This window comes from Onychostruthus taczanowskii, unplaced genomic scaffold (genome assembly GCF_017590055.1).
Source record: "Onychostruthus taczanowskii isolate IOZ18803 unplaced genomic scaffold, ASM1759005v1 scaffold4, whole genome shotgun sequence".
NCBI lineage: Eukaryota > Metazoa > Chordata > Aves > Passeriformes > Passeridae > Onychostruthus > Onychostruthus taczanowskii.
This window is the reverse complement of record NW_024501459.1, coordinates 428,676-454,428: the sequence shown is the minus strand read 5'-3', so window position 1 is coordinate 454,428 and position 25,753 is coordinate 428,676. Positions and strand designations below refer to the sequence as shown.

General features: G+C 39.7%; 1 protein-coding gene across 20 annotated transcripts in view; it reads right to left on the bottom strand.

The window, feature by feature from the left end:
* Positions 1 to 25,753, bottom strand: part of DTNA (dystrobrevin alpha) — a 221,049-nt gene that overhangs the window by 78,245 nt on the left and 117,051 nt on the right. For all 20 annotated transcript variants that reach the window (XM_041412835.1, XM_041412830.1, XM_041412833.1 and 17 more), the window contains 2 exons: positions 18,618 to 18,685; positions 12,734 to 12,814 (listed from right to left, as the gene is read on the bottom strand). In XM_041412835.1, the coding sequence (XP_041268769.1) occupies positions 12,734 to 12,814; positions 18,618 to 18,684 (148 nt within the window). In that variant the 5' untranslated portion in view covers position 18,685. The remainder of the gene's footprint in view (positions 1 to 12,733; positions 12,815 to 18,617; positions 18,686 to 25,753) is intronic.

Sequence of the window (25,753 nt, the reverse complement as noted above, 5' to 3'; positions counted from 1 at the left end):
TTTAATGAGAAAGTTTTTGTTTGAGGCTCTGTGTGATCAGGCCTCAGTCTGACTTATTAGTTCCTACAGAAGGGCTTTGCAAGTGTCAGCTCTCAAACAGCCAAAGAACTCAGGAGGTAACAAGACTTGGTCAATAGATATGTACAATGCACAACAGCTTTCTCATTTCTCTTAAAAAAGGTCAGCTTGCCTTACATTTGAGTTGTCAGGTCAGTTTGTAAAATATAGATCTGGTCAACCTGACAGTGAATACAGCAACTGAAATCACGGAGACTTTTAAAAAATGTTTCCAGAGGAGAACCAGAAGCCGCGTGTGAGCCCTCCTGGAAGATCAGGAACGCCTGAACCCCGGAGGAGGAAGGCTCAGGATGGCGTGCAGGACGGAGACCCGCGCCTGCCGGCGGGACAGGCCGCACACGCTCCTGGCGGCTCCCCGCCACAGGATGGCACTCCTGGGTGTGTTTTAAACGCAGCCACGCTCGCTCCAGCATTTTAACTCTCTCCTGGCACGGTGTCAGGCGAGACAGCGCGGATCAGAGGCGGTGCATCCCCACCGCTGTCTCCCGAAAATGGCCTTGTCTCTGTGTTCAGTCGAATGACGACTGCGTGCCAGAGATCCGGCGGTGTGCATGTCCTGTACGGGCGATCACGTGCGACAGGCAAACAATGCCAAAGCGGGGGAAAAGGCAGAATGTCTTCATATTGGATGCCCTTATTACATGATAACATCTTCTCCAGCAGCATGCTTCTTCAAATGCCACGTCTGACTTACACCACATCTTTCTTTCATCAATAGTTTCCTTTTTCCCTCTGATACAACCGCTGCCAGCTCCATCCATCCCCCCCTAAAACACTCCCCATGCCACAGGGGGACTACAGCTTGCTTGGCATGGTTACCAGCCAAAAGCAACCACAGAGGGAATGCAAATGTTAACAAATTGGGTTATTTACGTTTTTCATTAATTTTGAAGCAGCGCACGTTACCAGCTTAAGGGTGTTATCCCCAATCTCATATTGACTGCTGTTTCCTTTAAAAATAGCTCATGATGATAAGGGAAAATGTGATTTAACAGTTCTTTGCAACAATTTCTTACCTAGTAGCTATAGAAAACAAGTTGAGATTACATTATCAGCCTTCAAGGTTCAGTCATATCACAAAGGTCAATGAAAAAGAATGAGTAGCTATTACACATTTAGAACTGCTTGAAAACAAAAGCCCTCCTTGGCATATATCCTGTTTTTCAGTGTGATCCATGGTTACATTGTTTTCTGTATTATTATGTTTAAAAATCATTTAGGGTTGGTCAGACTGTAAACAGCAACACAAGGTACAGAATATTAATGAAAGATGAATCGTGCACTTTCTGGCATATAAAAGACGTTATATTTTTACATACATGCAAATTATTAACCTGATCATTTTTCTATTAATTTAAATATTTTCTTATGTAATGTGGACTGAATTTGACCCATAACATTTTCATCTATTAAGAATAATTAGAGAAGATCTTAAGCTGAACTTAATGCTTGGGTAAACAGTCTGATACCACAACTGCATTTTTCATCCCCAGAACAGAAGAGACATACTAAAGACCATTACCATATGCTTCCCTCTTCTGAAGAGTTTAGCTCAGGCCAGAAGCTTCCTGGGACAAAATGCCAGTACCAGCTTTAGCTGTTGAGAGTGAGAACACTGCTATGAAACAGGACATTCATGTGACACACAGGACTTTTTGGTGAAAAAGCATCTTATGCCTGAAGTCATAAGGGCAGTTCAGACCGATCTTATTTACCTTTTGCTGAGATTGGTAATCAAGTTACTAATTACTGTCATAGGTTCCAGCTTTCATAGGTGTTTAACAATGCATTACATTTGAAAACAATGCAATTTATTTGCCCCAAAATCTCCTGGAATATGAGCTATAATCAGCTTGGAAAGAGGGAAAGATGGATCCTGGTATCTGGAATATCCATTTCTGGGGTATCAACTTCATTTTTATAGGCAGCCTCTTATACTATCCAGAGTATTTGACTAAATTCTGTTTCTGTGTTCACACAATCTTTCCAGATTTTCTCTCCTGACATTACTCACATTCAAAGCAATGCCTTCTGCCAGAGTGGGTTGGTGCTCCATTTCCCCAGCTGATTCATTCCTCCAGTAACCACGACTCCCAAACCAGAAGGCAACTGCAGTGTCTCCCCTTAAAATACCACGCTCTAAAACTTCACATCTCTTGAGGAAATAAGGACTAGGCCAAGGAGAAAAGTTACAGCTGATACAAACATAGCTCAACAATCAGCCACACTGAGAAAGGCAACAAGACTGCAGAATGTGAAATGGCAGATAAATGAGATTTAGGTGAAGTTTCGCACAGCCATCCTTCCCCCTGCGTGTGACAGAAGCTCTTTAATGATGTTGTCAGGGCCCCTAGATGGAGTAAGAGTCTTGATGTACATGGCCACTTATCTGTCATCCTTTATTTTACACACTCAGTCCTTAAAGACATCCTGCAAATCCAAGACAAAATAAAAGAGTTTCAAGGCAAAATATAGATGAATGAACTGTGGAAAATTAAACTTGGGGAAGATCAGGACCTTTACAAGAGATGCAGTATGATACTAGTGTCAACTTCATTTATCAGAAATTGAGTTCAACCTCCTCAAACAATACATACTGAGAGACTGATTCATTCTTTCCTTTGTGCCATAGTGATGTCAATGAGTTCAAAAGAGTTGCTTTCAATTTACTCCCTGTCAGGAAAGGAAACATCCACCTATCCATCCACATGGACCAAAGAAAAGGCTGAGCAGAGAACTTCTGTGAAATTAGCTTCTTCTCGGTTAAAGAGTCAAACACTCTGCTAGAAAACCTCTGCAACCAAAAATAATATCACAGATACAACTCAGTCTGAATTCAGATTAGGAGTGCCTTGATTCAGCACAAGGAAAAAGGCCTCTGTAAAGCCATTGTATATCACAAACATTAATGTCAGGAAGCTGAATGTTCATTGTATAGAGACCCAGAACTCTATTAATAACAATATCCACTGAGGACATTATATTGTGCAGTCTCTTCACACTTATAAAAGTAGGAAATTATTTTTATAGCCAACATCTTCTGTTTTCACAATTTGTCCTAGCATACCAGACACTTGCTGTATGAAATCTTCCACTAAGACTTAATGAAAATAAAACTAGATGCAGTAAAATATGATACAATGCCTAAGTTAAAGCTTCTCTCTGAATATTCTGGGTGTTATGAAGTTGATCTATATTACTAGACTTACACAAACTTTTAATGCAAATGAAAACAAATGACCATGCAAAAAACCACTCACTGGGAATTACAGGAGGAGAGAATTATAAAAAAATGACATCAGGTTCCACATTCTGATTTTCCTTCTGGGGACTGTTTGCTGCCTTCACCCTGAAGAATTCCATAATTGCTAAGAATGTTCACCACTGGCTGTGGCTGACTTCCCAGTGGGCTGGCTTCACAGTGGGCTGGCTCCACAGTGTAAAAGTTTTGTATTTGCATTTTTATTTGTAAAAGTTACTGGAGACAGGAATGAGGAATGGCGACAGATCAGACTTTCTGTGTCAGGCTGTGATGGAGACCACTGTTTAGCCAGGAAGATGGTACAGATTGTGTGGTTAAGGTGGAAGAAAGCTCTGTAGTACCTACTCGTTCTTCTGAGCTGACTAATGGCTCAAAAACCAGGGACAGGGTAAAAATTCAGCAAAATTCACAACTTGGCAGATGCAATGGAGAAGGAGTTCAAAAACATGACGAGTTCAAAAAAAACCCCTTCCATTTATTTACTGGAAGGGTTGCTAAACATTGGAACAGGCTGCCCAAGGAGTTGGTTCATGGAGTCACCATGAACATGAACACCAGGGGTGTTCAAGAAATGCCTGGATGTGGTACTAAATGTTTTGGTCTAGTTGAGAAGACAGTGATGGATCACAGATTGGACTTGATGATCTTGGAGGTGTTTTCCAACCTAAATAATTCTGTGATTCTGTGAATGCAGTGTTAGAACACACATATAGTCTCACTTATCCTGTCGGGAATGTGCAAGTACATAAAAGCTGTCTTAGTCTGTACTGAAAACATGTATGTATGGACTGAGCTCATGTATGACTCCTCAAGAATAATTGCTTTGAGACCAGAATGGAGACACAGGGCTTCAAGATGAAGGTCCTTAGGAACAAAGGACCATGATCACCAAACTCACTGATAACTGCCCCAAAGATGACTTTTTACTTCTTTCCCCCCATGCCACATAAACAGGATGTCATACAGAAAAAGCCCCGAGAGAATGACCTGTACATGACAGGCATTGTCACACTGCTTAATGCACTCTGACACATTATGGAGGTGCTCACATGACATCAGGGCAGACCCTGCAAAAGACCCAAACAGGACAGATCAGAACAGCTCAAGGAAAGGGAGCAAAGGCTCAAGTGTAAGAGACGGTTTGCCGAAAAAAGGTTCTTAGAACCAAGAGAATAACAGGAGGAGAGCAGTCAAGGGAATAAGGGTTGCAGAGAAGTCAGAGATAAAGCAAATGCCACAGATAATGACATGAAGCTGAAGAAGGGACAGGGAAATAGTGAAGGAGACTTAAAAACCCAGCTACAGATTTAGGGGAAAAACGTGAGGGTGAAAGAAGAAAAAGCTCTCACACAAAGAATCAGAAGATACAATGATTCTGTGAGCACCAAGGTATTGGTTTGTTTCCACTAAACGGTATGTCTACATACATTTTGCTATTTTTAGACTGTCTACAAGATTACCAAGATAATAATATTAATAAGAATAATTAATAATAAATTTCCTTTTGTTTGAAGTATTTATTAAGAGGACCAATGTGAAATAGGACACAAAAACTTTCTGGCTTGGGGAAAAACTAAGCCAAAGGCTGCCAGACAAAGGTGAGTGATGCCTATTACCAGAAGCAGATGTTCAGAGACATGAGTGGGGAACAGAACAGACCGTCCAACCTTACACATGCATCAGGAAAGCCATCAGAAATAGCACAGTGAATGGCAGTCTTCACAGAGTTCAGAAAGTCAGTAAGAAGAGATTTTCAGCTATGATCCAATTACAAAAGCTGTCTGCATTCAGGCAGAGCAGTGCCACCTGTGTTTCAGAGGGCAGCATGTATACTTGTGACATGACCTAGGCCACGTGTCTGTCAACTTCTGACTTGAAGAAAGCCAAATCAGTCATTTTCCTCTTTAAAAGACAGAGAAATATTAGCTGACAATATTCTTCAACTCCTGTTTTCAACAGGAGCCACTTGGAATCATGGGGATGTTTGAAAAATCAATCTCTAACCAACTAAAAATATAAGAGTTTTAAGGTTGGTATCTCCTTGTTTCACTACTTTTGACATTAAAATTAATTCCAAATATCCACTAACAGTTCTTGTCTCAGTCTTGGATGAGACAGACTTGCAGTGGCAAGCTTTAAGAGCAAATACTCAGGGACATCTGAGATAACACAACCTTCTTATATAACAAGAGTACACTTCATGCTAACACTGAAGAAAAGGCTGAACAGCAGTCCCTCAATGAACATGCCAAATATACAGGTTATATGCCAGCTCTCTAACAGCTATTATGATTGTCAAGCATATTAATAAACTTTTACAATTGAAAGGAAAAGAAAATCTGAACCTATTTTCAGGATATTGTGCTCTGAGCGAACACTTACAGACTAAGGATTTGTCTGCAGGGAATATGCTAAATCAAGCCCTTTTGAACTTTTGATTAAATAATTGATGCATAATGCAGAATGTATAATATATGCATCCTTTTTCCATAGTTGCCTGGAAACCCATATGGAACAGTACTAGCAATTCCAGAAGCATTTAGTCTCTAAGTCGTTGATGAAGACAAAGGAACAAAAAAGTTTTAAAATCATTAACTCATCTCACTTTCCATTCTTCAAATACTGCAGGATACCAGAATTAGTAACTTACACAACGATATCATGACTCTTGTAATACAGAGTGCCTTTTTTTAAAGCTGTATCTCTTGGAGCCATGTGAATAATGTCACTCACTCTAAGGAACTTGTAAGACTCAGCTTTCATTAAACAGAAAACAAAGAACACAACTAATATTTCCAGCCTCTACCTTTATGTAATAGTAAAAAGCAGATCATAGAATATACAAGGTGGTCAACAATGAAGAACAAAAATCAGAATGCAGAATGGTAATTTTCTTTCCAAATTACAGGATTTTAAGCAAATATAATAAAAGACTGATCACTCAGGGTTTAGAAGAATATGACACTCCCATGATCACAAATTCAAGAGGCAGATTGCTTCAAATTGCAGCCAAGCAGACCTTTTGCACCTCTCAAGTAGGCAACACTGTTTGTCATTCAGTTTGATTGCTCTGTGACCCAGCCTGAAACTATCTTGTGCTTTATTGCTTCCAAGATGAAATGAAAAACAGGATAAAACCCAACAATGAGAATAGAGCACTAACTATGGAAACTACAGTGATGAAGGATTGAATTATTTAAATTAAACAATTCTGTAATCATGATAATTCGAAGACTCTGTTTCTGATGGCCATCCTGAGTAAAAGAAAAAGAAGGGCAAGAACAGAATTGCATGGGCTGTACAGTTCTTGAGACGTGAAAAACAGGACAGTGACAGTGAACACATCCTGCTATGGCAGGGATCTTCACAGGATTCTTGTGCCTTTGCACATTTGTTGTGCACTCTGTTTGAGAAAATAGTCTTTGCACATTTGTTGGGCACTCTGTTTGAGAAAATCAATACTCACTGAGTCACAGGATGAATGTCTTTATACTACATTGGCAAGAGGTCTCATTCGAGTAAAGAGAAGCAGTTACATGGTCCTGAATCAATCAACATGTAAATATGAAGGATTTGATGGTTAAACATCAATAGGACAGACTGGAACACTTGTGAGTGTCCTCTAGCTTTGTGTTTAGGGAATTCTTTTGGATGTGTAAAATTGGCGCAGATTTTCTCATGCAGAAGAAGAAAGTTGAACCTGGGTGTCCTGTTAACTTCCTCAGTCACTGGATAACACAAAGGTCTTGCACCATTTCCAGTGAAATCCAAGACTTGCTTATCCTTTCCTTTTACTACAAGTACCAGATAATGTGACTTTTCATTTTGTGGTGAATGGCATGTTGAATGGGATGGGACAAAATGATACATTAAGTGTCAGCCCAGCACAGAAAAAATACAGTCAAACCCCTAGAAATTTTATTTAGGTTAAATCAAATAATTTTTTAAAAATTGCTTGCTGTGATGATGAGGGCCTGTAGCTCATACAGGCTGATCTCATCATTTCATACCCAGATAGTCAGTTTCTAGGACAAACCCATTTTCAGCAGCTTGCTGAAGCATTACAGGAGGTCTAAGAGTACAGACAGAAAAGAGCTTTAAGAAAAGCACCTAAAAATAATGTAATTACAGTAACTGTCATTCATTTTCACTAGGAAATTATTACATTTCAGGAGGGGAGAAATTATCCTAACTTAAAACAAATGTAAAAAGGCAGATCAGATCAGGGAAGCACCCAAAAGCATGTACAGAGATTAAGCTGACATGCCTACATGCCTCAGCTTGACTACACAAGCCCAGAGGAAGCAGAACAAAGAGAAGGTGGAGGTGGAGGAGACTGCCTTGGACATAAGGTTTCCATCACAGTCATGGCAGCTGTGCTCCCTATGAATAGAAAACAAACTGCTGTACTACAACCTGGATAGGCCAAAAGAATTAAACAACAACAACAACAAATCATTCACACTGAACAATATTAAAGGGAGAAACAAAGACACCAACACCCTAAGGTGTTGAGATTAAACTGCCAGAAAAACAAGCTCCCTTTTGTCTGCTTTAATTAAGCCACATGTTACCATCACCAGCACAGCTTTTGATTCACACTTTCAACTGTCAATGATTTATTCTGATCTAGGGAAATCAGCAAAATCTGCTTTTGCAGTCACAGTCACAGAATGATCTCACAACACATTTAGGATAGTTCATCAAGGACAGCAGTAGTTTTTCAGCCATACAGTTCTGTATTAGTGAGTGATATTTAATGGTATAATGGTTTTGATGATGATGCTGTTATGTCCTACTCCTGGTTGTCACCATACTCCAGAGGGAATTTTCATGTGAACATGGTATTTCATGTCAGCATGTTAATAAATTCACCAATAAAGAAGTATTAAAATAAATCAATTGCACAATGATCACTGGGAAAAATTATAAATTGTGGGTTTGGTGGTTCCAGATACTGGTGGAGGTCGAGACATAGGTCTAACTGCTGTCATTGGTCTTTCATCCTTGTTTTAGGAAATCCTAAGATGCTTCTGTGCCTGGATGCCATGGATAAACATCAGCAAATCATCCTTGCCAAGACAGCATTTTCCTGGCAGCAAGGGGTGCTGAGCAGGAGTTGTGTTTGCTGAGAATATACTCAGGTGCTTCAAAACCTGCTATGATGCACTTGCAGTGAAGTAAAGGACAATACTATCCTGTTTGACTTGGTGAGAGCAGCATTGGTTCATAGGATTTTCTGTGACTGTTTCAGACATCATAGTGCTCACCTGTAGTTTTTGCATCTCCCTCCTTGATTCTTGCAGTGTGCACTATCTAGGACCACCTTTGAGGCACATTTAGAAAATCTGTATGATAAGGTCAGCTATTCCCATTTGGTATATTTTGTACAGTACAGACTGGAATGAACATGTAGCATGTTGGATCAGATTCCTGTACCTACTTCCTAGTTGCTTTTATTACCCCAAATAATGAAATTTTACCTCAAATTATTAGGATGCTGCTATTTCCAAATCTATATCCAAGACCATCCACCAGTAAAGCGGCCACAGTCAGCTCATACACTCCTGGCTTTACATTCTGGGGTTTCAAGATGACATAATCACCAGCAATGTGTTCTCCAAGGTCCATCTGTCCACAAGTCTTCACATTCACTTGGAATATTCATGCCCAAATCTCAATATCTTCTCCAGAATTTAGTATTTATTTGATTTTTTAATTTTTTTTTTCTTTTTGTTTTTTTTTTTTTTTTTTTCGCCAAAAAAGGCATCTATGTCTTGTGCTGGTAGGGAAGACTATTGCTGTTGCAACAGGTCTATTGCTACAGGAATTCTGCAAAGCAATCAGCAAGTAGTCTGCAATTATCTCTTTCTATACCCACCAAATCCTCAAAAATACCTACATTACCTACAGAGTTCCTCTTTTCATTATTTCCAATTTTAGAAATTGTCAGCAGAAATAAAAAGCATAAAATTAGTTTATATTCATGGTGAATTAACAAGGTTTCCCAGCTTTTAGAATTTCTGTGTTCAGAATTTTGCATGTCTCCTGCTTTTGTGATTTTTGTAATACACTGCATCTCACATTTGGGCACTTACCAGATTCAGAGGTGTGGCAACAATAATTTGTAAATGTGTTAACTTAGGTAAAGAGGAATGCTTAAATTTGCAGGAATTTTTATTTGAAAGTTAACATCAGAGATTTTTCAAATTTATATACTTTTTTATGAGTGCTTAGGAAGAATTTTTTGCTTTTCTGAAGAACAAGGATGGACTGGATTAAATTCCATCCTGTTTGACAAATAATTGAAATGACTGATAATGATTTTTTCACACTTTGATGACTGTATTTGAACTGTCACTTTAAAATGCTCAGAAACATTTTTATAAAAGAAGTACTTTCCACAAACAGAGTATTTTCCCAAAGTTGTACAGAATTGTCAGAAAGACATATAGTTGCAATTTTGAAGACTGTTGGCTAAATAAGTGCAAAGAAATCTTCTTCTTATGAAAATGAAATACTTTTACAAAGCAAATTATTTGATCAACAGTGGTAGTACTCAAGGTGCAACATATGTAGTGATATTCTGGTAAAAGGTGGCAAACAGTCATACTCTAATTTTTTCCCAGATAATTTAACTAGTTTCAGGAGAAACACTGCAAGAGAGAATGGCTCAATGGAGAGAATATGATTTTTGCCCATTGCACACTGCCTATTTGCCAGTAAAACCCAGCCTGCTGCTGCAGGTTTCAGCAAAAAACTGTTTTTGTACTGAGAGAAGAATTCTCAAAGGGAGGCCAGGAGATAAACCTGTGTCTGTGTCTGCACTGAAGGCAGCAGAAACAAACAGTGCACCGTGTGTGACAAGTGTGGCTGCCTGTTAAATGATATCCTGTGACTGCCTATGCTAATGGGCACCTCCGGGTAAAAAAGATGGTGCTAATAAAGCCTCTGCTCTGCTTTCCTTGGAACAAACACTTCTGGCACTCAAAGCAGCTCTCTGCTTCCATCCTCATATACCTTCAGCCTGTAGCCAAGAGCAGCTCTCAGCCATTTATTAAATTAGCTCTTTAAAAGAACCCCTCAAATAAGAGTCTTTCCAAGCAATTTTCCCCTAGTAAGTCTGGGCTAGTGTGCCAGGGCAGGGCAGGAGGGCACAGCTGAAAGAAGACAGGGATGGCTTGAGTGACAGGAGGTGCTATGCACTGGGAGTGCAGCAGAACTGTCTTTGAGCTTTTTCTTGTTATATTCTACCCTAAATGAAGCAGCACAGATGCAGCAGAAAGGTTTTTTTCCCCATGACCCCTTTACTCATTACTGCTGTGTGGTGCATAATGACAGTATCTGTAGGGGGAAAAACCCCCAGAACAGTAGCTGACATGAGCCAGAGGTCTGATATTAACCATTTCAAGGGCAGTGCTCACTTCAGTGGCTCTATGTTTAGCAGCTCTTTCTTGGACAGCCATTGCTTGAATACCTGCCAGGGGAATGAATGACTTCTTTTCCCATTGATAAGAGAAACTCATCTGGGAAAGCCGCAGTCTACTTGAAACAACGAGAAGAAAACTGTACTTGATGGTGAAAAGACACACAATTCAGCCTGTTCCAGAGCAGCAGCCATTACTTCTTAATTTGCACAGAACCTAATACTTAGCACGACATTATAAGTTTCTCCTTTTACTTTTTTTTTTTCCCTTAAGAAAAGAGTGATACAGTATAAATCTTTAAACAAGATCAGCAAATTACTCTTCCTAGGTTATCAATGGAGACCAGAAGATAAGTCCCATCCATGAGCTACTTGGCACAAGCTGGCAAACTGCAGGGCATCTGCACTAACTCTCTGTGAGGAGAACCAACAGTTCCACAAAAGCAGATCACAGTTCATAAATAAGAGGCACAAAATTAAAATTAACAACCAGTATATTTCCAGCCAGACAGACACTCCCAGCAATGAGGCTATTGTTAGCCCTTAGGTTTTTTTCATTTGCTTTGCATGCAGTTGCATACATACTTTGCTATCACCGTCCATTTAATTGGATAATTTTGTCCCCTCAGACTACTGTATTCTGTTACCATGAAAATGAAGTGAAAATGTCATCCTAAACACAAGATTTAAAAAAAAAAACAAACCAACTGAATGAAACATAATAGCATCTTTCAACACATTTGCTTCTGAATGGGAGAAGCCAGCTGCAGGGCAGGTACTAAGCCCCCCCTGGGTTTTGTGTCTGGCAGACTGCTTATAATGCGATACCAAACCTTCAATTCATACTTCAGCTAAGGACATGTTAAAAATATGAGAAGTGTGCTACAAACGTGATTAAACGATCAGCTTCATGGCTATTAATGCAGTAAATACTCTCCAAAATATTTTGCATTACAAGTTGGCCTCTCCTGTATGTTTGGACAGAATAAGCTAAACATTTCTGTAACACAGACAGATGTAACCCCAAAACTAGGAACTTAACAGGGTGGTAAATTTCTGTCTACAGTGAGCATTTTTTAACACACTTACCACTGTGTGCAGCACAAGCATAGCCAGGCCGTCATTCTAGTCTGTATGTGAGGACTAAAGCTCACTTGTTTTCTCTGTGTTGGTCCTCTCCCTACTGCTGACAAGAGTGCCCTTGGTTAGGGTATTTTTTTAAGTTGGTATGGAAAAGTCCAGTAAAGCACATATATCCAAATCTGCCCTTCTAAGTATTTGCACACTATTTTGGAGGGAGAAGAAAGGACACACTCCATTACAGATTTTATACGTATTTCGCCTTTAAAGCTCACAGCACGTGACTGTGCTAATAGAAAATGCAGCTGTAAAGGGAAAAAGACTGAATCTCAGAAGAGAAGTTAAAAAAGGTCACTAATCAAGTGGGAAATTTCCCAATAAAACCTAGAGGGATTAAGACAGATATGCAGAGATTACAAGCAGGTTCACTCTCTCAGAAGAGCTGTGTCTAGCTGGCTTTCTGGAAATAGAGGGGTCTGACCAACATTGCACTTATTTTGCTGTACCCTAAATAGAAGAGGACTAAAAGCACCATTTTTTTCTCAAAGAGCTGCTATAAAAGCATTTAATTTGCAGGGCCCTGCAGGGCCCAGAAATTCACAAATGCTATTTCACAAGAACATTGGAGAATGCAGTTAACATACTTATTAATTAAAGTTGTGGCCTATATCCTGCCCCACCCTTCTATGACTGAATCACTGGCATATTTGAGACAAGTTCCTTATAAAAACAGGTTAATATCTGAAGTCTGCCCAGGCACTCTGATGAGTGTCCTTTGCAATGCCACACCACACAGTCCCCGTTTGTCAGTGGTGCGAAGGACAGGCTGGAGAGTGCAGTGGAATGCTTGTAACAATGGCAGGTGAAAGAAGTGCTGGCATACTTACAGTTGCATTTCTTCTGAACAAATCTAAGCTTGCATGCTGTTCGGTAGGTGGACAAACGGATGCGATCCAGATCCTGAGCCCCTAGTGGAAGAGAATAACGGTGACATTTGTATGGAATATGACCTGTGCGTATCTTTGCTAGCAGGGAAGCCAGAGAACAAAGAGGACACACGAGCTGCCTCGGTTTAACAATTTTCACGGCTGTCTCCTTTGCAGAGAGAGTAGAGAGGAGTGAGGAGTAACAAGGGGAATGTCAGGAGCTACAGTGTTAAAAGAATTTTAGAAAGGAAGGCAAGGAATAGTCAGCCCACTGTGTCTGTCACTTTGAAGAACAATCTGGTCAAGCTGCAGGCTAAAAGACACACTGGCCAGGCTCCAACAGCAGGGAAAACCTCAGTCGAATTTTAATATTCAGCAAAAAAAGCCCATAACAAATATCTTTAGCTGACATGCCACACCAGAGCAAGGTATTGCCAGCAAACCAAATCAGAAAACATACTGTGCTGTAACATAAAGGCTTATGGCAATCTGCAGAAGGGGGCAATGACAAGGGGTGTGTGGCCTTTCTCCATTTTGTGGATGTATGTTCTCTGCAATGGAGACCTCTGAGGGTCAGCTCTGTGCTCCACACAGAGCTTGGCCCTGACTGCTACAACGTAAAGATCTGACAACATTTCCAAAGCAGCTGTCCAAGAGATGGGAACAAACTAAGTGGCAGCTACCTCACAAACAGGACACAGGGGCCAGTATGGGGGCAGAACCTGGCACAGTGTCCAACAAACTCATCCAAACAAGGTACAGCCAGGATGTAAGAGGAGTGGAATACAGCCCTGCTTTTACACAAGCTTCCTAAATGCTTTAAGTTCAGCTTTCTCAGCTGAACTGCAAAACATAGGGCCACGTCAGCATCTGTAGCAGGATACTCTGTCTAAGTGGGGGTAAAACAGCTCAAATTTTCTCCCATTTGCTTAAGTTATCAGTGATGGATGGAGAAGGTGGATCATGCTGCTTTAGGTGTACAGGAATGCTGAGACCAGCCTGACTCCAGTACCCCAAAGCTAAACTTTCTGGGGACATGAAAAACAGTCTTGCCTGGCAGAAATCAGCACTGGTGAGGATGTGGCACACAAAGTTCCTGATAAAGGAAGCAACAAGTGATAGTAGTGATAACTTTTCTGAAGCTGCTGAGCTGGCAAGGGGAGCCTAGAAACATTTGACTGACAGTCAATCACTTTCTACTATAAAAGCTCAATTCCATTTTTTAATGGCAGGGACTTCTAACACCTTCCTTCTGGATACATATGTGGCAATTCCTCCCTTGACTGGGGACACCCCTCAAGGTTATTCCTTGAGGCCAAGTGGAAGAGATATGCCCACAGTGTTGATATGGGTGAGTAACACCAATCTGTACTTAATAATTATTAAGCTACTTTTGAAATAATTTATTTAATAAATAGTGCCCAATATAATTAGTTATAAATATCTATACTATCTGGCAAACAATTTTGATTAAAATATTTTAGTTTAATTGTTATCATTATCACCAATTTAAATAAATATTTATTTTATTCCTATAAATATATTTGGGTTGCTATCCTTAATGCTGCATGATGAAGTCATGTAAAGTATCAATTACATCTATATAATGCTTAAGAAATAAACTCTTGACCAAGTCTGGGACTAGGACTGGATCGAGCTCTACTTGAGGGGGGAACCTTTCTGCACCTTGTGACTAAATTGGAGGGCTTCTTTCCCTGATAAACCTTGTCTGAAGCTTCCATTCTGCCTGTGGCAGCATCATTCACTCACACTTTCTTAAACAAGGTCATCCTTTGGACCCGAATTTTTCAAATGTGCTCTGGCCTATGAGATGAAAATGAGAATGATACTCTCTCTTCTCCCAAATTCTGTTCTTTTCCTGACCAAATTCTCCCACACCATCTTCCCAAGGCTCCCAGCCTTGTAACCCTTTTGCCAGTTACACCATGTGCTCCTAGGAGAAATTACCTTTGACTACTTAACATCAGGTATGGGAAGTATTTTTGTGAGTTTTTTCCATTATATCCTCTATAGTTAAAATTATACAGTTTTTTTTTCCTTCTCCATTAGTATGTCATTGACAACTTTAAGAAAATTTCTTTACAGCTGAAAGGGCTTGCAACACTAAGCTTTTTCTTTTTAACAGGAAAAATAAGTAAAATGAATGTAACTTTTCCCTTCTTAACTTTAGTGAAAGCTATAAATAAACTTCCAGTGCTCCTTTATAAAACTTCAGCCTTTTAACAAGATTTAAAGAGTGAAAGCAAAGTGAGACTCTGGCTCATTGAGCTTCTGAGGCTGCGGTAATAATTCTAAATAAACAAATTTGTAGGCAACGTTGCCTTTAATTTTTTTCATTTTTACTATTTGCACATGCAGTGGATGGTATTATTTTGATATTATTTGGGGAGTAGGTGTTACTGATAAGACCCTAGAATAGACAATTTAATTTTGTCATGATTCACATTTTGCCACAGTCAGAGATCTATTTGTCAAATAACTTCTGTAAAAAGGTGCCATCACTTTACGTGATGGGGAGTCCTGATAAACAAGTGTAAAGATGTCCAGGACTGAGCATGGCAAATGAGACAGCAAATTTGTAACTTCCCTACAGGATTGTCAGTGGCCTCTCCTTTCTTTTGCCTGCTGGCAGTGCCTCACTCTGTTTCCTTTGAATACGCTCATGTCAAGTAACACTGCTGGCAGTTTGCAAAAATAACAAAGGGACACACTGCAACTTTGGCTGCTGTTTTCTTGCTGGATAATATGTGCCAACAGTGATATACATTTTGAAATCTTCATCAGTGGATATACCCGGGCATGTCAGGTCAGACTAAGGTAGGACTAATACCTAGCAGCTTGATGTCCAATAGAGCATTTTGAATAACAAGACAAGCTTTAACCACAGGACTCTACAAAAGGTGATAAAGATGATGGTATCAATTCACAAATGTTTGTAATTTCGAACTAAAAGGATGCCTCTTCTGAAAGAAATGAAACAAAAAAGGTTGAGCTTGACCTCTCAAAATACAGGGGAAATCACAGTGGTCCAAATTTAAAGTCAGAATCAAATCCTTCTATTCCTTGTTCAGGACAAACTTCCCACTTAAAAAGGCTTGAAAAGTTGGATTTCTTTTTTGCTTCCCCCCCCCCCCCCCCCCCTGCTTTTCTATCTTGTGTAGTCTGGAACATGACCCACTTTGGACAATTATTGTGGGGTTTTAATCACAGACTTGCAGATGTAGATCCCAAGAGCCAAAACCACTAGCAAAAGCCTTTATATTACTAATTTTCTTCCTCTGATATTGGCAGGTTGTGGAGCTTACCTATTACCATAGGCTTATGCCTATGAGAAGGTTAAGAAGCTTCACATGGCCCTGGATACTCTGTCTAAGTGGGGGTAAAACAGCTCAAATTTTCTCTTATTTTTACAATATGTAGGGCATCAGGAGCACACGGTTTTTGTTACACATGTAAAGTGTGGGCTTGCACACAGCTGAATGCAATCCCAGGATGAACTCTGGTTTCAGTGAAGCACACCCTCCACACACAGAGGTATCTGAGGGGCTCTCAGAATGCTAAGTTCAGAGTTTTATGCATATGGCTAAAATACATTTAGTTTTTCCACAAAGACTCAATATTTTCCCCTCATTTTACCTAGCTGGAACATCCAGTTCTCTGTGTACATAGGTACTAGGTGGAGGAACAGACGCAGGCAAACAGAAAAGGGAAGCACACGTGAGATGAACCAGACTGAAGTATGCCAAAATACTAAAATGTGAAAGAATAAAATAGTAGACTTATAACTACTGGTGTATATATAGGAAAATAGTCCCTCCTCTGCCTCCAGCTGCTGATGTTCCTAACACCTCCTTAATTCCTCCAAAACAATCCAACATCAAAACAGCCTTCAAAACTGTGTAAACAAACCACAAATCCTCACAGCAAAGTCCTAAATATTTAGGAGTATTTAAAAATAATTGAAATGAATGGTACCTATTTCATTGACTTTAGCTAAAAAATCAAGGCTCCTCTGTAATTCCAATTAAAACTACAGTATGTTCTGATAATGGACAAATACATTTTTTGATTCTGGCTAAAGTACAACACCTCCCTGCAAGGTTCCAAGGTGCTGTACACAAGAGACAACCGAATCAAAGAATATCCTGAGTTGGAAGGGACCTCCAAGAATCACTGAGTCCAACTCTTTGCTCTGCACAGGATACTCCCAAAAGTCACATCATGTACCTGACAGTATTGTCCAAATGCTTTTTGAGCTCTGTCAGGCTTGGTGCTGTGACCACTTCCCTGACGAACCTGTTCCAGTGGCCAAACACCCTCTCTGGGTGAAGAACCTTTCTCTAATATCCAACCTAAACCTCCCATGACACAGCTTCATTCCATTTCCTCAGGTCCTGTCACTGGGCACCAGAAAGAAAAGATCAGTGAGGAATATTCACGAATTACAACAGCAAGTGCCATGTGATCCTAAAACAATTACAGGGCACAACAGAGCTAGTGGGCACTATTGAATTGGCCAAAACAGTTCTTCGTAGGCCATCTCAGTGGGAAGTCTTTAATTTGGAGAGCTCAGATGTAGGACTCACACACACTGAATTCACCAGCACACACCTGGCCTTTCATTACATACAATAACTCCAGTCCCACTAATGCCCATCTTAGTCTGCCACAAAACATCATGGATATGCTCTGCCATAGTTTACTACAAGGCAGGGACAAACAACAGGAAGCTTAGTAATTACACACAAAACTCAGAGTGACAGTCTCAAACTTGACATGTAACAGAATTTCCTGGAGAAACAGCGGATTGGTTGTAAGAGAAATTAGAGATGACTGTCAGAAGTGCAGGAACATTGCTGGTATGGTGCACTATCATGCAGGAAGCACAAGACTTCATTAGGAACTACAAAAAATTACACTGAAGTGGGGTATGAAGTACATGAGTCCCTGTACTGTGTCTGGCTGAGATGTAGTTAACTTTCTTTATAGCAGTCTGCATGGTGCTGTGTTTCAGGTCTGTGGCTAAAGTGTGTAGATAACACACCGCTGTCTCAGCTGTTGCTAAAGAGTGCTTGCACAGCACCCAGGCTTTTCTGTTTCCTGCTCTGTCCCCTCCCAAGGCTGCCTGGGGTTGGGCAAGAGGCTGAGAGGAGACACAGCAAGGACAGATGCCCCACCTGGCCAAAAGATTAGTCCACACCATATAATGTCATGCTCAGCAATAAAACTGGGGTAGGGAAAGAAGGGGGTGGGGAGTTTTGTCTTCCAAGGCAGACAATGTTTCATGAGGGGTTGGGCATCAGTCTGTTTTTGGGAAGTGGGGAATAGCCACCTTTGCATCACTGGCTCTGGGTTTCTGTTTTAATTTTTTTCCCTCTTTTTTTGTCACTTAATCAAATCTCTATCTCAAGCAATGAGTTTGCTTGCTTTTACTCTCCCTATCTTCTTTCCCATTCTGCTGGGGGCTGGTTAGGGATTAAGCAAGTATGTGGGAGTTTGGCAGCTGGCTGGGGTCAACCCACTAGAGATACCTACAAAAAAAGATGTAGCTTTTGGAGACCTTTATCCCTCTTCACTGCAACCTGTGTACTCCATCATCTTTGTCTTAAGAAAACTACGGATTAAAATAATTCAATTTAAAAATCTGATGTAGAAAATCCCTCTCTCTTGCTTTGGTCAAATCAGCCCATTTTCATGCGTTTTGGTCTCATGATATTCATTTGTGCAAAGGAGATTTGAGGTGGAAAGCTTGCATAAATTTTACTGACATTGCATAGCAACTGGCTTGGTCTATCACAGCAAAACATTTCCAGGAAGTACTTACGCATTTCTGCAAACAGCTGCCTTCTTTCTGCCATGGTATTTCCTCTTTTCCCACAATCTTCAATCATTCTGGAAGACAAAATCATGTGAAAACATTAAGTATTATTCCCAGACTGAACATACATACATAAGCATCCAAAATTGATCCCGAAGAACCTTTGAGGTTGACTGGTGCTCCATGTGTATCCGATGCCTTTTGCCAGCCTCTCTGTGGCATGGTTTGTGCAGAACCTGGTCCCCAAACTGTCCTCCATTCTCTGGACTCTGCTTTCAAGCATTTGTTCCCCCTCCCGCCCCTCTCTCCCAAAGGCAGTGTTCAGTTTTTCTGCTTGATGTAACTAACTGGCTTACATAACACAAGCTCTGAAATTCATTTTAGGTTTTCTTAAATAAGGAATCCTCAGTTTAAATTATGTAAGAGAGAAGAAATCATAAAAGATTTGGATATTATTTTACGGTCTCAAAAACTATGTTCTAGCCAATTCTGTGTGGAGGAGACAAAAAAAAAAAAAACTAACAACAGCAATTAAATCTCTACTCCATAACATAATACATGTTATTTACCCAAGCAAACACTCTCCCAATATTCATTCAAATTCAGGACAGTATATCTCTGAGTAAATGAGTTTCACAAAAAGACTCAGAAGTAAGAATGTATTTTCCTTCTGTTTTCAGATGAAAAAAATCTTTCGACTATTTTGAAGAGCACTACTGCTGGATAGAGCAAAGAGAAAAGTGACAGATTGTCTCACAGCCAGCATTCAAACCATAAAAGACCAAAACTTTCAGAGTGAAGATAAACATCTTTAGCAGCACTCAAAAAATTAAAACTAGTGTCAGCATCACCACTTCCTATGGGTAATTACCCTGTCGAACCAATATCCTTTCCCGCCTGCCAAGTCTGGTTAGAACTTCTGACCTTCATTTTAATCTCCATCCTCATGTCAACTAGACTGTGTAAAATAACATCACTACCTAGGTTATAAAGGAGATGTTCTGTAGAAGCCTGCAATCAAAATATTGCACTGCATCCCATAGCAAACCTCCATATGTATACAACAGGAAGGATAAAAGTGCTGGATTCTGAAGTCTACCATCACCAAAGAACTCAAGACAGAAATCCACTTTCCTTTTATTTCCCAAAGACAGAAAGGCAATCACATAAGAGGTGTTTTGTTGAGGTTTTTTTTTCCCTTTCAAACTGCACAGTTCAAATGAAGTGGTGGTACATTATAATTGCCTTTTCCAAGTAGCCTATTCAATTCTCAGAGTACTGATAAAGACTCTGCTAAAGTGCTATCTATGGTGGATGTTTTGTGATGTGAGCAGTAGTCCCACTAGAAAGTGGACAAACGGTATGCATGCAGCCTCTTTGCAGGGATATTCAAGTTCACCTCATATTCAAGTACGTTCCTATTTGTCTGGGAGTGGGGATGTGTGTAGCATGGCATGAAGTCTGAGCTAATGTTTCCTCCCTTTCTGCAGAGATAACAGCTCTCAGGATAGTGCTTCACAGAAGCGGTCACTCAGCCTTTGATTTGAGGTAGTGGTGTCTTGGAGGTGTCAGGGAAGACTCAAACCTCCCTGCAAAATGAGATACATCAAGATATGACAGCCCCAACTAGCATCTTAATTAGACAGCAAGAAGTAATATCTTTTTTACATGAATCAGCCTTAAGTCTCTGCCCATAAAAGATTAAAAGCAATATAATTCCACTAACCATGGCTTGAGCTCCCCACTCCTTTCTGTTTCTAATGAAACTCATAGTAGGAGACAAATTTGCCATGGGAAATGACCAGATCTCATAGGACAGGTGAGTTAATAAAGCCCTTTGAAAAGATAATATCTTTTACTAGGCAGGGCAGTTGAGTGAATACTTCAGAGCAAACACAATTTTTGATTAATATTTATTGCTTGTAGAGTTGGTTATAGGCCATCATAATTTTCTCTGACTTCTCCTATATTCAGAATTACTCCACAATCTACAACTTGTTTTCAGACCACATACTACATGCGTTATTTGACTAAGATTGGGATAATTTGATTTTGGCACAAGGATGACATCATCTTCCACTTCTTGACACAACTGACACTTAAATCTTACAGATGTTTCTCCAGTTAATAATTTGCTGTTTTCATTCCACCAATGTTCTCTAACATTGCTGAAGTAATTATTGGTCTCAGAGTGATTGCTACAAATTTTATTGAAAACTTAAGGGGTGCAACTTTATTCTCACTTGCCTCATATTTACACCCGGAGAAAAATATTCCTTAGCTATTGCTTTTAAATATCTTGCAGAGCATAGAATGTGGCTTACCTGTGATATTATTCACCATGTGGAATAATTTTCCCAGCCAAAATTTAGTAGCAAAAAGTATTTTTCAAATCATGCTAATTGTATGGCATGTTTTGCACTTCCTTCAGAAAGCCTGTTCTAAAAGTGTCCCTTTAGTCGGGGGAAAACTAAACTTAACTGTTTTTCTGTTTTCTGCAATTCATCCTCCCTTTACTTTTACTGTTTATATCTCTTCATATAAAAACATTCCCTGGACCTGATCATCATTTTTCAGAATGCCCATTATCTTCTGAAATTGAATCACCCTTTTTACTGCTTGGGTTTATGGGGATTACTAGGCCTGACAAATAACTTTATATTTATAATCCCACAACTCAGTCTTCCTCAGAGAAGGAAGGAACTTCAGATTTATGTTTTTAGGACTCTTCTTGCACTAGATATTTTGCAGATTTTAAAACAGCCTTCACCCAAATGACAATCCTAAAATTCTCTGTAAAGGGTATATGCCGTTAAGCTAATGAGCACATTAGTGGTGGCAGTATTTTCAGACAGATACATTCTATCCCTCCTTTCTGTCTTTTCCTGACAGAATAAAAGTGATAGATGATGCTCATCTACCAGAGTATTGGTACTTCTGAGTTGCCACTGACAGGAATTCACTCAGCTGCATCTTCAGATCTTTCACATGCTTTTTTATCTCCAGAACGTGCTACAGCCCAGGCTCAACTAATGCCATTGCCAAGGTGCTGAGCATCTCCCTTTTCAGCCTTGTTGCCTGTGACCCAGCTCACAGGTACACAGCTCTACTCTTCAACTCAGATTACAGACTCCTGCTTTCAGCCCATGATGTGTCCTCAGTCCCTGGGGCTGGTCCTGAGTAATTAACTAAGTTGTGTTCCAGTATTTCTCAGTTTGCTCACAGCACAAGTCACATCGCAGGAAAAAAGGACCATTCATTCTTCATGAGAGAAAAGCAAATCACAAAGCAAACTTTAATGTGCTTTACAAAACAGAACACATTTCCAGAGAAATAATTTTGAAAAAAATTAATGTACACATTTCTTAAAATAGGGATTAGATTATATTTGTCTTGTATGGATTCCTTTCACTGTCATTTTCCCTTCACTTTTCTTCTCAGGAAATAGCTCCTCCACTGCAGGTAAGAAGAACACCTATTGTGCATCTAGTTAAAATTCTAGTCACAAGCTAATTAGTAAGGTACCAATTAGAATGGTATTAAGATTTCAGTATATTACAGACATTCCAAAGCAGAAATCTTTTCAAGCGTGAGGTTTCCAGCCTCTGAAAAAGATACTGTGAATCTTTCATTTTTACCCACGTTTCAAGCTGAAAACTTTTATGACATTAGTAGTGCTAGAAAGAAAACAATAAATAAACAAATAATATAGTTTGATTGGAACTATTTTGACTACAATTTCATATTAATGTTTAACATGTATCAGAAGCATACTTGGCCTAATTTTTAATATACTTTTCTGGTTTATAAAATGTGGGTGGAAATATCATGTAATATGCATAACATGAGAACTAAAGGCCTCATTTATATTTCCTTTCCTGTTGTGCAGGATTATGGGCACTGCAATAATCTTTCTCACAAATAAGCGTTTTTCTTGTTTCAGTATTTATGGGATAAATAATATCTTTTATTAACCCCTACTATATGTCATTCTTTTCAGAAATTTCTTTTCCATTACATTTTCATTTCTTGAGCTATGCCCGTGCATGATAAAAGGAATGCATGCTACATTTAAATCATTAGCTCCAAAAAAACCAATCCATCCTGGTTTAGGCCAGAATACAGTTAATTTTATTCCTAGTAGCTGGTACAGTGCTGTGTTTTGGATTCAGTATGAGAATATGTTGCTAACACACTGATGTTTTAGTCGTTGCTAAGTAGTGCTTACCCTAAGTCAAGGACTTTTCAGTTTTCCAGGCTCTGCCAGCAAGCAGGTGCACAAATGACTGGAAGGGAGCATTGCCAGGGACAGCTGACCCAAAGTGGCCCAAGAGATATTCCACACCTCAGAGCATCTTGCCCACTACATAAACTGGAGACAATTGCCCAGGAGGTGCCAATCGCTGCTCGGAGATGGGCTGGGCTTCGGTCAGTGGGTGGTGATCCGCTGTATTGGGTATCACTTATCTTGGGCTCTATCTCTTTCTCTCTGTCTGATTATTGTTACCTCTCTCTATCTCACTATTGTTATTATATTTTGCTTTGTTTCAATTTTGTATCTCAATCCACGAGTTTCACTTTTTTTTCCCTGATTCTACCTACCACTGGGGGTGGGGCTGGTGATGGAATAAGCGAACAGTTGCATGTGACTTACTTTACAGCTGGGGTTAAAAGACCACACCATCAAAAGAAGCAGCTGCCTACATGCCTGGAGAAGGCACTCCCCTCTGGAAAGCCCCACACATGTCCCAGGAGACCCAAAAATTCCTGACCTGACACGTGCACACGCAGTTTGATGGGTCTGAGAAGAGCCACCCCACTAGCACATCCACAAATCCCCATCCCGTTTGTCTGTGACAGATGAAGTGCCCCAGGGAGGCAGGATACATGCCAGTGAGGAAAACTGCCCACTGAAATTGATTAATTCTGGCATGAAAAATTTATCAAGTCCCATGTGATGGTTGTGATGCAGCCGGGCGTTTGGAAAAAGGCTCCGAATCCCGGCCAGTGCCACTTCTGACAGTCTTCCAGGCTGGACAGAAGTTGTTTTTCTGTCGAAGCAGGCACATAGGAAACAGAGAAAGACCTCTCTCTGCCCCAGTCTTGTCCAGCTGAGCGTGCTGGGGCTCTGAAACTCCTGGAAGCATTTTGGGACCCAACTAGCTGGAATTTTTGTACCACAAGACTGGTAAACCCAACAGTGAGTATCTTGAAATCACTTTTGGAAAGAGTACCCCCATTTGGTAGAAAATAATAACCAGGATCAAGCATCCTTTATCTGAGCAGTCTGTATTTCCCTAGTGAGGAAATCTCAAACTCCTGATATAGAAGCTATTTTTGCTTTCATGAAATGATGGAAGCTTCGATATCTCTGGGAATTAGAAGCATTAGGATGCAAAGAAATGTTCTGGTTTCTCAGAGGCTATTTTTTATGCTGTTGACAAATCTATTTTCTATGCAGCTGGTCAATATTTAAACCCAGCTTTGAGCAGAGAGCAGTACCATTTTTCAGCAGCAGAGGCTTCTTGTCTGCTATTGCTCCGGACAGTTTTATCAAAATGTCCTTCAAACATAACAAACTGTTTCTTTTCAGGATTTACCAGCATCAGAAATTTTGATTTATGAAAATGAAAGAGCCTGCTAGAGTCTATCTAACAGTGACTTTATGAGGAACTTAAAAGCTGTAGTCAACATCCAGGATCCTGTTCATGCAGGATTCATGGCAATGTGAGAGATGAGACTTTCCACTGATCTTTTATTTTCTCCAATTTCAGCTGTGAATTAGCAGCTGCCTAACAGGCGGATTCTGCTCTGCTAACTAGAACAGTTATGGCTGCTTATTTCAAAGTGAACTTGGACTGGAGAACAGTGAGTTAAAAGGGACAGTAAGTGCTGGCTAAAACCATATTTCTGACGTCACCAACCTCAGCAATCCTTGTAGTTAATAATAAAAATCCTGAAGGGCCATTTCAGAGCCCTCTTCCCCTTAATGGATTTATTGGTGCCTTATGAATGTCTTGTTCCACATGTTCTAATGAACCAAGTCCCTAATAGGCCTCTCTCAGCTTTACATTCCAGGGCTAATCTTTGGCACTGTAATAAAATTGGTCAATGCTCTTTCCTGAGGCTAGCTATAATTGCATTGTCCTTGTATTTTATCTAGATGAGGTTTTTACAGTGAAGAAAGAAAACAAAAGCTGTTGCTAAGTTCATCTCCAACATGAGTCTCAGCAAGTCTGACTCTTCTCATTTTTGTCTTATTTTTCAATTTTAATACCACCAAAAAAATGAAATTCTGTCTTGATTTATTCCTTTAGTGAAATGTGTTTTTGTTTTTAAGAAATAATTTTCCAACATGCTTTTAATCAGCTCCCCCTTTTGGGAGTTTTGTATCCTTAGTGGGAAACTGTAAAAAATGCCTAATAAGGCACCCATTGCAACTCATTTCCATAATGCACAGTCTTCAAGGAAGTTTGAATGTTATGCAAATCTTATCTCTCAGGTCTAAAAAACAAGTGTGAAAGGATTAATAATAAAAAAAAGCATAATTTTGAGACAGAAAATGTGAGAGTCAAAATATACTCATTTAATATTTAATTCTGTATGGAATCAGCACTTTACTACACTATGCCATGACAAAGGACACATCAGTTGTTTTCCATGTGCACTAGGCATTATCAAGTGTAGAAATTCAAAATCTTCCTAACTAGGCCTAAATGTATACCAAATCTTTATTTTTGTCCTTTTCATGAGTACTTGTACAGTATAATTTCCAGCTTTTCTCTGCAACATGAAGAACTTCTCTTAAAGAATCTTACTACTCCAGACATGAAAGACATTTAAGAAAATGATTACTTGACACTTAAAATATATATGTGAAGCTTTAAAAAGCTGTCTTACAGGCATTGCTTAGATAAATTTTTCTAGCCAGGCTCTTTTTGAGTCAGGCTTCCTGATACTAAAAGAAACTATTTTATTTATTGGATGAAATATGGAAGGAAAAGTAATGTTCAGTGCTTCAAATAAGTTTTCATCTTGTGAGAGCCTAAGATTATCCAATAAAATAATTTTGGTCAACTCCAAAAATCTTTTCTCCAGAGCTTCACTGCCATCACTTCTGATAAACATTAGCTGTAAATTCC